Source organism: Peromyscus californicus, unplaced genomic scaffold, assembly GCF_007827085.1.
Source record: "Peromyscus californicus insignis strain IS unplaced genomic scaffold, ASM782708v3 Scaffold_20__1_contigs__length_68692818, whole genome shotgun sequence".
In the NCBI taxonomy this organism is placed as follows: domain Eukaryota; kingdom Metazoa; phylum Chordata; class Mammalia; order Rodentia; family Cricetidae; genus Peromyscus; species Peromyscus californicus.
In genome coordinates, this window is record NW_026294503.1 from 43,367,175 (window position 1) to 43,379,687 (window position 12,513).

Sequence of the window (12,513 nt, forward strand, 5' to 3'; positions counted from 1 at the left end):
CAAAGCCTAGCAAAGCTGAATCCAGCCGAGTACGGCCGAGTAGAGCCGAACAGAGTCGATTATTACCGAACCAAAACGAACAGAGTCGGGTACAGCCGGGTGGAATCCGACAGTGGCCGAATAAAGCCGAATCTGAGCGAAGAGGAGGAGCGGTGCTCTGAGGTCCAGCGGCGCCCCCTGGCGGACACAGGGAGCACTGGGCTGACCTGAGCGGGAGTCATCGGGTCACCTTGCAGTCCTGTGACAGTCCTGTAAGATGGGATTGTGGGGTGCACTTCAGGAATGAGGGAACTGAGGCTCCGCCCAGGCCCGAGGCACTCTGAGCTAGGATCTGGAGTTCCCTTGATTGTGTGTGGCCAAGAACACCCCTGCCACTTACAAGCCACATGTAAATCGTTGTGTTTGCCCATTTATTGCAGCCAGAGCCTACAGAGACCTCCCTGGTGGAGGGCTAGCAGAGCTCAGACCCAACCATAGTCTCACAGATGGAGAAACCAAGCCAGCTCCCGAGGTGTTGACCAAGGGCGGTGAGGCGGCAGTTCTCTTGAGCAAATATTGACACATTTCCTGGCCATTAATGCAGCCGGACTGAAAGAGGACATTCTGTCCCTTCTCTGCAAAGCTTTGAAACAGCCTGCCCCCCCACCCCAGGCCTCAGTTTCCCCACCTGCAACAAGACAGTAGCAGAGGATGTGGCCAGGATCCCAGGTACCTGGATCCCTAGGGAGAATGAGGCGCTCTCTGGAGCCAGTGAGAAAGAAAAACTGTACACATGTGCATCCCCGATTCACCCCCCACACCACAGCACTCTGGAGTGCCTGCCCAATGCTGCAGGGTTTGGGGTGCTGGGCCTGTGTGGCCTGGGTATCTCCTTTGCGATATATATACTTCCCAGGGGTATGGTGTGCTACCAGGAAGCTGGCACAAGGTAGTCTCAGAGCACCCCAACCCCTAGCATCACTTTATCCACTTAGCACTGGGGAGGCTGAGGCAGGAGAATGGCCCTGTTCTTGGTCTTCTTCCTGGTCATGATATTGGGCAACAACTGTAACATCCCGGACCTCACCAGAAGGTCTTGCCCATCTGTCCTGTGGACGGAAATACTTCTGAAAACGCTTGTGCAGTACCTGTGGGCGCCAGGCACTGGCCTAAGCTCTGCGAACTTTAACTCGTTCAACGACCTAAGCAACTCCTTCGCCCAGTGGAGAAGAAACTGAGGCCGGGAGAGGCTCATTCACTGGCTCCAGGTCAGATGGCGAGTGAACGGATGAGCTGGGCCTTAAGCACAGGCAGTCTGAGTCCACAGTGTCTACACACTGGCACTCTGCTGTCTCCGCCTTGGCTCCTAGACAAACCATCTGGCCTCTGGGCTGAGTCTTTGGCAGTTAACAGTGCCCGCTCACCACGTGTTGCATGAAGGATGAGCAGGTTGGCTTGGCAGATCTTGTTGGGCCCCCGGGAGGGGAGAGGCCACTAACACCATATGGCAAATGGGCAGTGGTCTTAGCAAGTGCCACAGCTGGGGGCGACAGGAACAAAAGGTTATTGTGTTGGCAGAGGTGGCAGTGCCTGCCTGTTATCCCGGCTCTTGGGAGACTGAGGCAGGATGGCCACGCGGTCCAGGCCAGCCTGCGCTACAAAGGGAGGCTTCACCTTGAAAAAGAGAAAACGAGGGCTAAAGAGATGGCTTAGCTGGTAAAGAGCCCCCTTCACCACGGTGAGGACCTGAGTTCGGATCCCTGGTTAAAAAGCAGCTCATGGTCACACATCCCTGTAGCCCTAACACTGGACAGGGAGAGATCCTGTCTCAAAAGATAAACTTGGAGAGATTGGGAAGACACCCAACATAGCCTTTGGCCTACACACATGTGTGCACTCATGCACATGCGCGTGCACACACACACGGAGATGCACACATACAAGTTTATTATGACCCAGGACCAAGTCATCAGCCTGGTATCTCTTCGGAGGAATATGAGTCTGTTCCAAGCCTCCTCCTGGCTTTGGGGAGTTTGGTGGCACTTTCAATATCCCTGGGCTTGGAGAAGTATCCCTCTGGTCTTTGTGGGAGGCTGGGTTTTTAAGACAGGGGCTCCCTATGTGGTACAACCTGGCCTTGAACTCAGGGTAATGCTCAGCTTCCCAAATGCTGGGGTCACAGGTGTGTGCCACCCCACCCTATCACCCTGACCTTTACTTCTGAGCTGTTCTTGTGGATGTGTGCGTTCAAAGCTCTTTTCCTGGGGACACACATTGTATTGAGCACGACTTCCCTCCCCACTTCCGTCTATAACGACCTTCTTTCCAAAAGAAACAGGTTAAGATTTCCATACAGGGACTGGGAAGGGCATACTCCAGTCCCACCCACCCCCTCCCACCCACCCCACCCCACCACCCCACCCCCACCCCCGTCTCCCAGGAGCTAACTCTCCAGGACACCATGCCTTTACAGCCTCTGCCTCATCATGGGACTTCACCCCTACTCTTTCCTCCCATGATTTTGCTGGCTGCAATGCCTAACTGTGGAGCCTCAACACACACCAGCCCCTCTGTCTGGCACACTCAGCCTCCAACACCTCCCTCTGTGCATACCCACTATGCTCTCCCAGCACACACATATACTCTCCTTCCTCACGGTACCCAAAGGGTAGCGATTCACAAGTGGCCACCTGGGAACATCCAGATGCAGGAGCCATGCCCATGTACCCTAGCCTCCTTCTCTCCATGACAGCCCAGTAGTGGGTTCCAGTCCTCTGGAAAAGAAGCATGCACTCTTTTTAACCTCTCTCCACCTCTCCAGACCCTCTCATGACTTTTAGGTCATACATTCTCCCCACAGCTTTATAATGGACTCCACGAGAGCCTGAGGGTTACCAGTAGCAGGAAGAGCCCTGAGACTTTGTCAAGACCACACTTTGCTCACCTCTAAGAGTTCCCTTGCAACACAGCCTGGGGTCCCTCTACTCAAGACTTTTCTACTCCTGAGGATCTATGGAGCCCAGTTGTCATCTCCCTTTGGGGCAGTGGCCTACATCATCTGCGGGTAAAGAGGGGGTCCCAACAATCGGTAGCCTTGTCCTCCCCAGCCTCAGGCTCTGCAGACTCCAAGCTCTTCTCCCATCATGCTGTTGCTGATGCACAAAGTCCCCATCCAGAAGCTGGTGGCCATGGGCTGTTGCCTGGCAACCACTTCTGAGCGACAAGATCAAGGTAAGTCAGTAACTTCCATTGCCGAAGAGGAGGACAGAGGCAGGCTTGATGGTCACTGCCTTTCTTTCTCTGCTCAGGACTAAATCATAGATTCCAGTCCCCAAACCCCAAAGCAAGCTCCTTCGGTTTCCCTTGCCTGCCCCTCACACCCTTATTTATTCCCAATCACAGCTCCAAAGCAGGCTCCTCCTGTGTGACTGTGGCCCCAGTGGCCCTGTTCACGTCTTCATTCCAGAGACTCATGGGAAGGGCCATAGCTGCCCTGCCAGGCAGGCCCTGGAGATACAGCTGCATCACGCCGGCCCTGTTTTCAGATGCATATAGACACATGCACATGGACTTCAGCATGCCCCAGCAGTGGCTCCCAATGTCGCTAAGTTCAGAGTCATGGGAGCAGCAGAGAAACCCCGGCCCATATGGACACTTCCAGGTAACGCCCAGGCACTGGCTGGCCCATTGCTTGTACCTGCACATACCTGCCTGAGAACACTTTGGACACATGTTTATGGCCATACACTGAACAAAGCCATGCGCTGAACAAAGCTACACACACACACACACTCCTGTGTTATTGTACCTAGACATAGTAGCCACAGAAAGCCTATGCACACTCAGCCTATGCTGCTGTCTGGCCCTTCCCCTCACCACCCTGCCCCTCCCACTACCCCACTGGCCAGATTATATTGTCCATCACACTGCCTCACTTCTGTCTGGCTGGAAAGGTAGACATTGACCAGTCATCACCCCCACAGCCTTGTCTTTGTGGATTGGCCCAGGAGACCGTCATGTGACTTAGTTGTAGTCAATCACCTTTCTGCTTTGAGATTTGCTGTTTGGATAATAATAAGTGTCTGTTGTTTCCGGTGCTGCTCTTCAAGGCTCAAACTCTTAAGGGCATCTATATGACCCTGGAAGGACTATGAAGCCAAATGAAAAGAAGCCACACGATCTGCACACTCACCCATCAGGACGTACAGAGGAAATGGCCCAGTCACTATCTTTATTGACAGGAGCTAGGGTCAGAAGCAGCAAAGATTTCCCAGTTGGCCACCCAACTCCTTTTGCAAGGCACAGCTCCCCTGCCCCACCCAGGAAGGTTAGACTGCTCACTTCTGCCCAAGCTCCTCCTCAGAGGAACCTCAGGGCTGGGCCTCATGCTCCCCACATGCCTGAGTTTGTAAACTTCCTCCTCACAGGGTGGCCTGCATGCTCTCTGACCCTTGGCCTCTGACCTCCTGCATCCCGTTTCTCACGAATACCTTCACCCCAGTAGCTGCCACAGAGATCACTCACAGGCAGGATGTGGGCTGAGCCTGAGTTGGGGGTACCTCCACTTTGTATCCCGTAAGTAGCTCCATCGTGGTGAGCAGTGACTTAGCCAGCATGACTCAGTTTCCTCCTGGATTCCTGGCAAGCTAGGGAACCACATCCACACCATGGTGAGGATACTGAGACCCAGCGGGGGAGGGCCTGGCCAAGCGGCTTGAGGTGAATAGAAGATGCAGGTTTCCCAGCTTCTGGATTTGTGGGTTCCCTGAGGACCCTACCTTTGCAGAGTAGGGTGGGGGTTGAGGCAGAAGCTCCAACCTCTCCAAGGCCAGCTTTGTTGGGACCAAAAGGGCCATCTCTGGGAGGGGGGCAGGGTAGAGCCCTGGCTCAGCCTGGGGCAGTTGCTACTTACTGCCCATGACAGCCTGTTAGCCTCTTTATATTGTCTGGAGCCCTGGGAACACAGAGGATGGGGAGCTCTGACCCCCACCAAGGGCTTACCACCCCTCCCTAGTGTCCTGAGGAGCCAGGCCCACTCCCAGGATCTCTACTGTGGCCCCTCTCCTCAGCTCCGCAGACCATCAAATGCTGCGACTGAGCTTAGCCCAAGGGGCGAAGGTTGGTTCAAGACCACAGCACAGTTCTGTTCCCTCCTCCCTCCTCTCCCCTCCCCTTCTTACTGCCTCTGTTCCCTCTCCTTCATCTTGGCCATCCTCCTCCTCTCTCTCATCCCCTCAGGCTGCCACAGACTCTGCCCTGGGGACAAGGTACCTGACCTAAATAGGGTGAGTCAGGCTGTGGGTGGCCTGAGCCTGTGTGGCATGTGGTCCCTCCCCGAGAAAAGGAATACAAAATTAGAAGCATACGTCAGATGTAGGCCCCAGAGGGGTCCAAATAGTGAGAACCCCTGAAGCTTGGCTTCGTCTGCCTTCTGAAAACATCCTCCCCTCATGTCCAGGAGCACAGGAGACCCAGCACTGAGACACTGGGATGAGGGCCTACAGGACATTGGGCTGTCCAGCAGGAGAGGTAGGAAGCCTAGGCAGGAACAGAGTGGCCGAGGCCACACAGCAGCATGGCAAGGGCTGAGCTGGGTCCTAAGCAGTGGCATCCCACCCTACCGTCTTACACTTCCTCTGGGCTTCAGCCAAGCCCCCGGCTCACCTGCGTCCCTGATTCTCCAAGCCCTGCTGTATCTCCCTGAGGGCCAAGATACAGACCGACACCCAAGATACCTTGTTTCTTGGTCAGCCTGCCCACATCACCTTAACTTGGGCTCGGGAGAGTCCCCCCAGTAACGACACCCTCCAGACCCCTCTTATGACAGGGCCCATTGGGGCCTCATTGTACCCATCCCTGAGTCAAAAGAAGAAAGCAAGGCCCAGAGAGGGCAGAGGACCTGCCAACGGGCACACAGCAGGCCCCAGCACAGAGGGGCAGAACCTAGGCCCCTGAACATTCTGTCATTGGATCCTGAACCTCGGTGGCCCAAGGATGGCCAGGACAGTGGTGTCAATGAAGTCGCGTAAGCTGCTGCTTGCTCAGATCACTGCATGTAGCTGGTACTCAGGTCCCTAGGCCGGGCACAGCCTCTGCCTTTCTCTGGGCCATTGCTGGTCCTTTGAAGTCCTTACAGGTGGCTCAGGGTGCTAGGCTTGTCCCCAGCTGCCGCCTCCTGGGGTAGAAGCTGCTGCTCCTTGGCAGATCCTGTGCTGGGCTCCTGTCCACTGGTGCCAGGCTGTGCGATCTGACTGACCCTTCCGTTCATCTCCTTCCTTCTCTGAGCCCTCCTCTCCTCCTCCTCTCGTCTCTCCTCTTCCTCTTCTTCCTCCTCCTCCTCCTCCTCAGTCTTCTCTGGAGGGCCGGACCCTGGCTCCTGGCTCCGTACACGACGGGACGGTCTCAGCAGGACCCTGCGGAAGCCCTGCTTGAAGCGGTAGGAGAGGAAGCCGTAGAGGATGGGGTTGGCACAGCTGTTGGCGTAGGGCAGTGCCACCACCAGGAAGTAGAGGCCGAAGAAGGCGGGCTCCTCGGGCAGCGGGCACACCACGTTGATGATGTTGAGCAAATAGAAGGGCATCCAGCAGAGGACGAAGAGCGCCACCACAGCCACCACCATGCGCGTGACCCGGCGCTCAGAACGCCGCCGCCGCTGGCAAGAAGGTGCCTGCACCCACTGGCAAGATGGCGCGCGCACGCGCCGCGTGGTCGACCGCACCTTCACCACAATGAGCAGGTAACATAGGCAGATGACCAGCAGGGGCCCAAAGAAGCCCAGTGCAGCCGTGTAGATGATGAAGGCTGCTCGCCAAGCAGCCGCTGGCTCTGGCCATTGCATGTGGCATGTGCTCATGCCCCGGGGCACTCCTGAGAAGACGACCACAGGCAGCACCACCACAGCCGAGGCCACCCAGACGGCCGCACTGACTGTGCGGGCCACGGGTGCCGTGCGCCAGCGGGCCGAGCGTGTGGGGTGCACCACGGCCAGGTAGCGGTCCACGCTCATGACGGTGAGGCAGAAGATGCTGGTGAACTGGTTGATGCCATCCACGGCCATGACCAGACGGCACATGAGCGAGCCAAAGGGCCAGTAGGACAGTGCATTCTGCGCAGCCAGGAAGGGCAGCCCTAGCATGAAGAGCTCATCAGCCAGGGCCAGGTTGAGGATATAGACACTGGTCACTGATGGACTGGTTGTGTGCCGCAGGACCACGTAGATCACCAGCGAGTTGCCCAGCAGACCCACCACGCACACCACCAGGTACACCAGAGAGATCAAGATGCCGCTGACAGCCAGGCCTGCCAGACTCTCACCGGCAGATGCGTTCCCCAGGGTAGCGTCCAGGGGCCAGGCTGAGGATGTGTTCCCAGGGTCCAAGGTTGTGGGCACTGATGAAGAATAGGCAGCCGTGGCCATGGCCAATGAGAGGCCGGTCAGCAATCAATTACTCCTGGCCTACGGGAGGGGGGAGGGAGAACACAGCTTAGTTGTGTCAGAGAATCCTTCCTCTGTGCCACTCGACCACTGCTACCTTGAATTTGGAGACCTACTATGTGACAGCTCAGAGCTGGAGGAGCATCTTGTGCTCTGCACAGACCAGTAAGGTGAGGGATGCTATTCCTATTTCTCAGACGAGACTTCAAGTCCTCCCAACTCCAGATAAAATAAATAGGTGTGTCGTTTCTAGCAGAGCCCAAAGCTTTCCTCAGATCTCTAATTCCAAACAGGATGGCAATGAGCTGATGGTGTCTCCTCTCCTGGAAGTCGTCAGCACCTCTCTAACCCCGGCCATCACATGGGGTCCTCTACCTAAAGCCCTGCCTGGAGGGATGACTGTAAATGTAAGAATGGGTGCCTGGACCCCTTCTCCGTCCAGACAAACAGGTGATGAGAAGTCTCCAAGGCATCTGGAAGCTACATTCCCCCAGCTGCAGGGCTATGGGTCCTGGGCTGAGCAGGAGGGGGCACCAGCTGGCAGGAACAGACATTCCCTGGCACTTGGTGAGGTCCTTTTATCCCGACTCTGTGCCTGGGCTTTGAGGACTCTGCTGGGCTCCCCTGCTGGACTCAGCTCTCCTGCATCACTGAGATTCATGCAACCCTGGACCGTTTTCCACTGTCCCCCCAGCTCTCCCTTCACTCCATCACATCCTGCACCAATGAGTGAGGCATCAGATGAGTCAGAGGAGCCCAGAGTGGGCAGCCTTGTGAAGGAGTGGGCTGCAGAGTGGGGACTGGAGGAAGGGAACCCCTCAGGCCTGCTCAGCAGGTTGTTGCTTCTGGAACTCCCGGGTAAGAGGCTAAGGGCAGCCCCTCCCATGAGCCTGACCCTCTGCCCCATCTTTTTCCAGCCCATGGACCTTTCTGCCTGCCCCTACCAGTTCCCTTGGATCCTGGATCCTGAGTGCTTCCAACTCTACCCTGCAGAGCGGAGTGAAGGGGAAGTCTCTAAGCTAAGAAGCTATCCTTCTCAGATCTGTGTTGCCACCTCCCCTGGTCTGGACCCCTCCTCTAGAAACTGAGAGTGCTTCGGGTATCCCGATGAGGCTCTGGAAGTAGCAGGCTCCTGGGAAGGGGAAGCCCCCATCTCCCAGCATGCTCCTGAGTAGGGAGCATACAACAGCACCAAGTGCCAGGATGGTGATGCCAAGGATGGCAAAGGATCCCTGGCAGAGTGCCAAGGCTCTTCTCTGCCACACTCCCGATTGGCTAGGCTTTCCGCAGCCTCCAAGCTCCTGGCTGGGAGGGAGCCCCCAACTGGTTCTCAACCTGCTACATCCTCAGCTCTCTTGAGCTGGGTCTGATGAATCTGGGCAGTGAGCTGTGGGATCCTGAAATGTCTTCACAGAGCTGGCTGTTCCTTGCTGAGCCCAGACCCCAGAAGACTTCAGGAAAAGCTGGTGTCTCAGAACTGTGCCAGAACACAAAGTGTTCCTGCTGTCCTCACCAACTGGCCAGGAGGAGCTAAGGGGAGCCACAACCAGGAAGGAGCATGTATAGGAGTACCTGTGACCTGTCACCCTATTTTACAGGCTGGCAGACTGAGGCTAGGCTAGCACAGGCCCCTACGGTACGGTGCTGGTCTCACTATCCTGCTGGCCTAGGCAGAGCTTGCCTGGCTGGTGTCTGTGCTCTTGAACTCTGGACCATGGGCCCAAAGCCTCAGACCCACAGGAGCCTAGAGATGGCAATTTAAATTCTTGGGACATAGCCGTGGATCCCAGAGTCAGGTTTTCAGGCCCTGTGACTTTTAATCAGAGAATGTCGCAGCTCCAGACAGCTGGAGTCGACCATCCCAGGCCAGGAACTGTGAGTTCTAGGACCTTACACTTTTGCTCCCAGGGTGGAGGTGGGGCACTCTCTGTCACCCGGCCACCCTGCCTACCTGCTTTACACAGTGCCTTTTTCTAGCTTTCCCGCAGACTGGCCAATCAAAGACACTCAGGACTGCAGGAGAAAGGAGAGCGCCAGGCACAGAGAATTGCTGAGATCCAGGCAGACCTCATTTCCAGACTTCCAGCACGGATGCCCTCGGGGAAGCCCAGGGTGTGCTCCAAGCATGGCCCCTCCAGCCCCACACACGCGAGCACACACACACACACACACACACACACACACACACACACACACACACACAGGAACACAGCTACCCAGCCAGACCCTCCTTAGACTCAGGGGTGGAGCATCACCTCCTGGTACCCTGGCCTCCCTCCAAGACACCCTCCTTGCTGTCAGAGCTGACAGGCCAGGCAGGTGCCAGAACACGGAAATCACATCTTTTCACCCGGGGAAGACAGACCTGCAATTTCAATGCCGTCTTTTCTTTAAGGATCTGGAATCCTGTGCCTGATCTAATTCCTCCTTGGAAGGGAGGGAGGGACTTTGCCTCCCTGTCTGGTTTATCTTTGGCACAAGCTTGCCTGAAAGCTGGGGGTGGAATCTCCTCAGGGGACTGTTCAGGAGGGGAGAGACACACAGAGAGGGTGAGTTACCGCTCCCAAGCCCCACAGCAACTAAGGATGGCCCCTCGGGCATGCAAGACGCCCCCATTGCTCTCATTTCCCTCTCATTCAACGCCCACTCCCTCCAAAGTGCTTTCGCTCAACACCTAGCCTAGCACCCAGAACTCAGTAAGTACTAACAGAAACAAGCCTGTTAGAACGTAGAACTCCAAAGTGCAAGGACGTTCCTGGGCCGAGGCTTTAAATTCACACCCCGAGACCCTAGCAGAGCCCAGAAAGGAGGGATGAGGGAAGAAGTTGAACCTCAGAGAGATGTAGCGGCTTCTGCAAGGTTACCCAAATGGTGAGTGAGAAAACAGATTCAAAACAGATTCTGTCTACTGGACCTTAAAGTCCTCCGGCTGGGAGTTGTCAAAAGTCAATGCAAGCTGAGGACCCCTGGCTGGCTCTGCCATCTGCCTGTCCTCTGCACCCCTGGCCCTTCCTCCAAAGAGGCTGGGGTTTTGTGAGTTAACGGTGACTGACAGAAGCCCTAGGCTGGGGGCCTAACTCCCAGGAGCACCCCCTCAAGCCCTGAGCAGGGGACTTGGGTTCTGCTGATGGCAAACTACTCTGTGACCTTGGATAAGTCCCTTCTCTCTGGTTCTAGTCTCCTCCTCCAATGGAGACATGCATACCCACCTCGCAGGGTTGCTGCATGGCAGATGCTCCACTCCCAGCAGGAAGGGGCACTCACGAGTGCCACCAAGCAGGCCCAGACAGCAGCGTGCATCTGGTTTGGTCCGGTTCTGACATTCTGCTGTATGGAGGCTCCAAGATTCTGGAATGATGGCACAAGTTGCCGAGATTAATAGCCCTTCCTACCTTACACCCACACCGAGCTCACCAAAAAGCCTCCCTCATTGCTGTTTGGATCTCTCTACTCTGCTAGCCCTAGACTCAGCCCTAAATTCAACTTGGTCAGAGAAAGCGCTCAGGTATCCCACCCTCCAAGATCTCCTTGAGCCCAGCCTCCTTACCTGCCTGCCCACAGGGCAAGAGCTCCCTTTTGTAGTCACGAGGCCGGGTAACATCCTGCAGCCAGGCACCACTAGAGTACAACCAGCTGGGGTCCCATACGGTGCCCACACCTCCAGCGCTCGTGGGCTCAGGCCCTTCCTAGGCCCTCGGCGACCACGTCAGCCCACATTGTCCCTCCCAGCTGGTCCCCAGCCTGACTTCTCACCTGCACCTTGTCTGTCATCCCCCATCTCCAGGACTCTGTGGAGGATGCAGGACACAGAATGGGGTCTTCAGACAGCACCCAGTGGGGGGTGGCAGGAGTCACTTCCCAAGGTGATGGGAATGTGAAGAGAGCAGGGGACATAAGAAGCCAATAGGAAATAAGGAAAGGAGGGGGGTCGGAGGTGGAGAGAGAGGAGAGGGAGAGGAGACAGCGTGTGGGTGGAAAGGCAGAATGAGGGGGAGTGAGGAGAGATGCCTGGCGAGGAGCAGGGACAGAGGAGGAGAGAGGAGAGAAGAGAACGGACCGACGGAGGAACAGGGAGAGATGCAGAGAAAGGCAGGGACAGAGGGAGGCAGGAGGAAGGAGAAAGAGGGGGTGGTAGGGACAGTGACAGAGAAGGATTGTGCCACAGATGGTGACATGGAGAGCCAGCAGAGGGGGGGAGCAGGAGGGTGCGGGAGGGGCCAGGAGGAGGGGCTGAGGGCCGGACAGTAGGTACCAGACTGAGGGGCAGCAGGTTAGGGGCGGAGGCCGGGAGAGGGAGAGGCAGATCCCGTTACCGAGGAGATTTCAGCCACCCACGCTGGCCTTGGCTCCCGCAGGGACTTGAACAAAAGAGGGGAGCAGCGGAGACGGGGAGCTGGCTGCCAGAGGCAGGATAGCCCCAGAACCCCAGGACGTACTTCTCCGTGAGGAAGGGGGCTGCGCAGCGGGATGAGGAGGGAGAAGGCAGGATGGGCACCGAGATGTAGGCTCCGAACCCACATCTCTCCCGTTGAGAATCCCAAGGGCAGGGAGACAGGTCCGGAAGAAGGCAGATAGGGACTGTGATCTGGGGGTCAGTTGGATCTGGACAGAGGAGCCCAGAGATGGGATAGGAAGTAGGTATTTTGGCTTTTGAGAACCAAGAGCCCAAAGTCAAAGATACACGGTGAGAAAACAAATTCCCCCTCTTCAAACTGATACAATTTGAAATGTAACAACCACACTTGAAGGCCATTGTTCATAACACACCAACTAACGAGCTCCCTGGGAGGGGAATACTTGGCTTTGCTGAGGCATAAGAGTGGTGGTCCCCAACATCAGATTGGTCACAGGTGCCCACCTACATAAGCCATTCACTCTTGACTGGTGAGCTGGACAGACCCCAGTAGTAAACAGTGACTATCTGTGGCCAATGCTGGTCTAAAGTGGACGCGAGCTCTGAACAGCTCTGCATGTGTCCTCAGAGTCCAGGGTTGTCTTTCTCTGTTCACAGTCCTCTGTGACTCTTCAGTACAGTCACCCACAGCCTACTCCGCCTGCTGCCTGCTACCTGCAACTTCCCTTTGGCTCCCTAAACTGAG

The 12,513-nt window shown here is 56.3% G+C and overlaps 1 protein-coding gene across 3 annotated transcripts; it reads right to left on the reverse strand.

The window, feature by feature from the left end:
* Nucleotides 1-4,182: 4,182 nt before the first annotated feature.
* Nucleotides 4,183-11,841, reverse strand: Sstr3 (somatostatin receptor 3). 3 transcript variants are annotated; one of them, XM_052748278.1, is made up of 4 exons: nt 11,168-11,841; nt 10,624-10,762; nt 9,780-10,266; nt 4,183-7,435 (listed from the first exon to the last, which is right to left on the reverse strand). In XM_052748278.1, the coding sequence occupies exon 4, from the start codon at nt 7,394-7,396 to the stop codon at nt 6,110-6,112; it is 1,287 nt and encodes a 428-aa protein (XP_052604238.1). In that variant the 5' UTR covers nt 7,397-7,435; nt 9,780-10,266; nt 10,624-10,762; nt 11,168-11,841; the 3' UTR covers nt 4,183-6,109. The 3 variants fall into 3 exon arrangements, with proteins under 3 accessions (XP_052604238.1, XP_052604236.1, XP_052604237.1); XM_052748276.1 differs by lacking the exon at nt 9,780-10,266 and having other exon boundaries at nt 11,168-11,837; XM_052748277.1 differs by lacking the exons at nt 9,780-10,266; nt 11,168-11,841 and adding an exon at nt 10,962-11,144.
* Nucleotides 11,842-12,513: the final 672 nt, after the last annotated feature.

What these genes read in the sequence shown, in the direction of transcription:
- Sstr3 (XM_052748278.1), bottom strand. Translation starts at nt 7,396, where the DNA reads ATGGCCACGGCTGCCTATTCTTCATCAGTGCCCACAACCTTGGACCCT.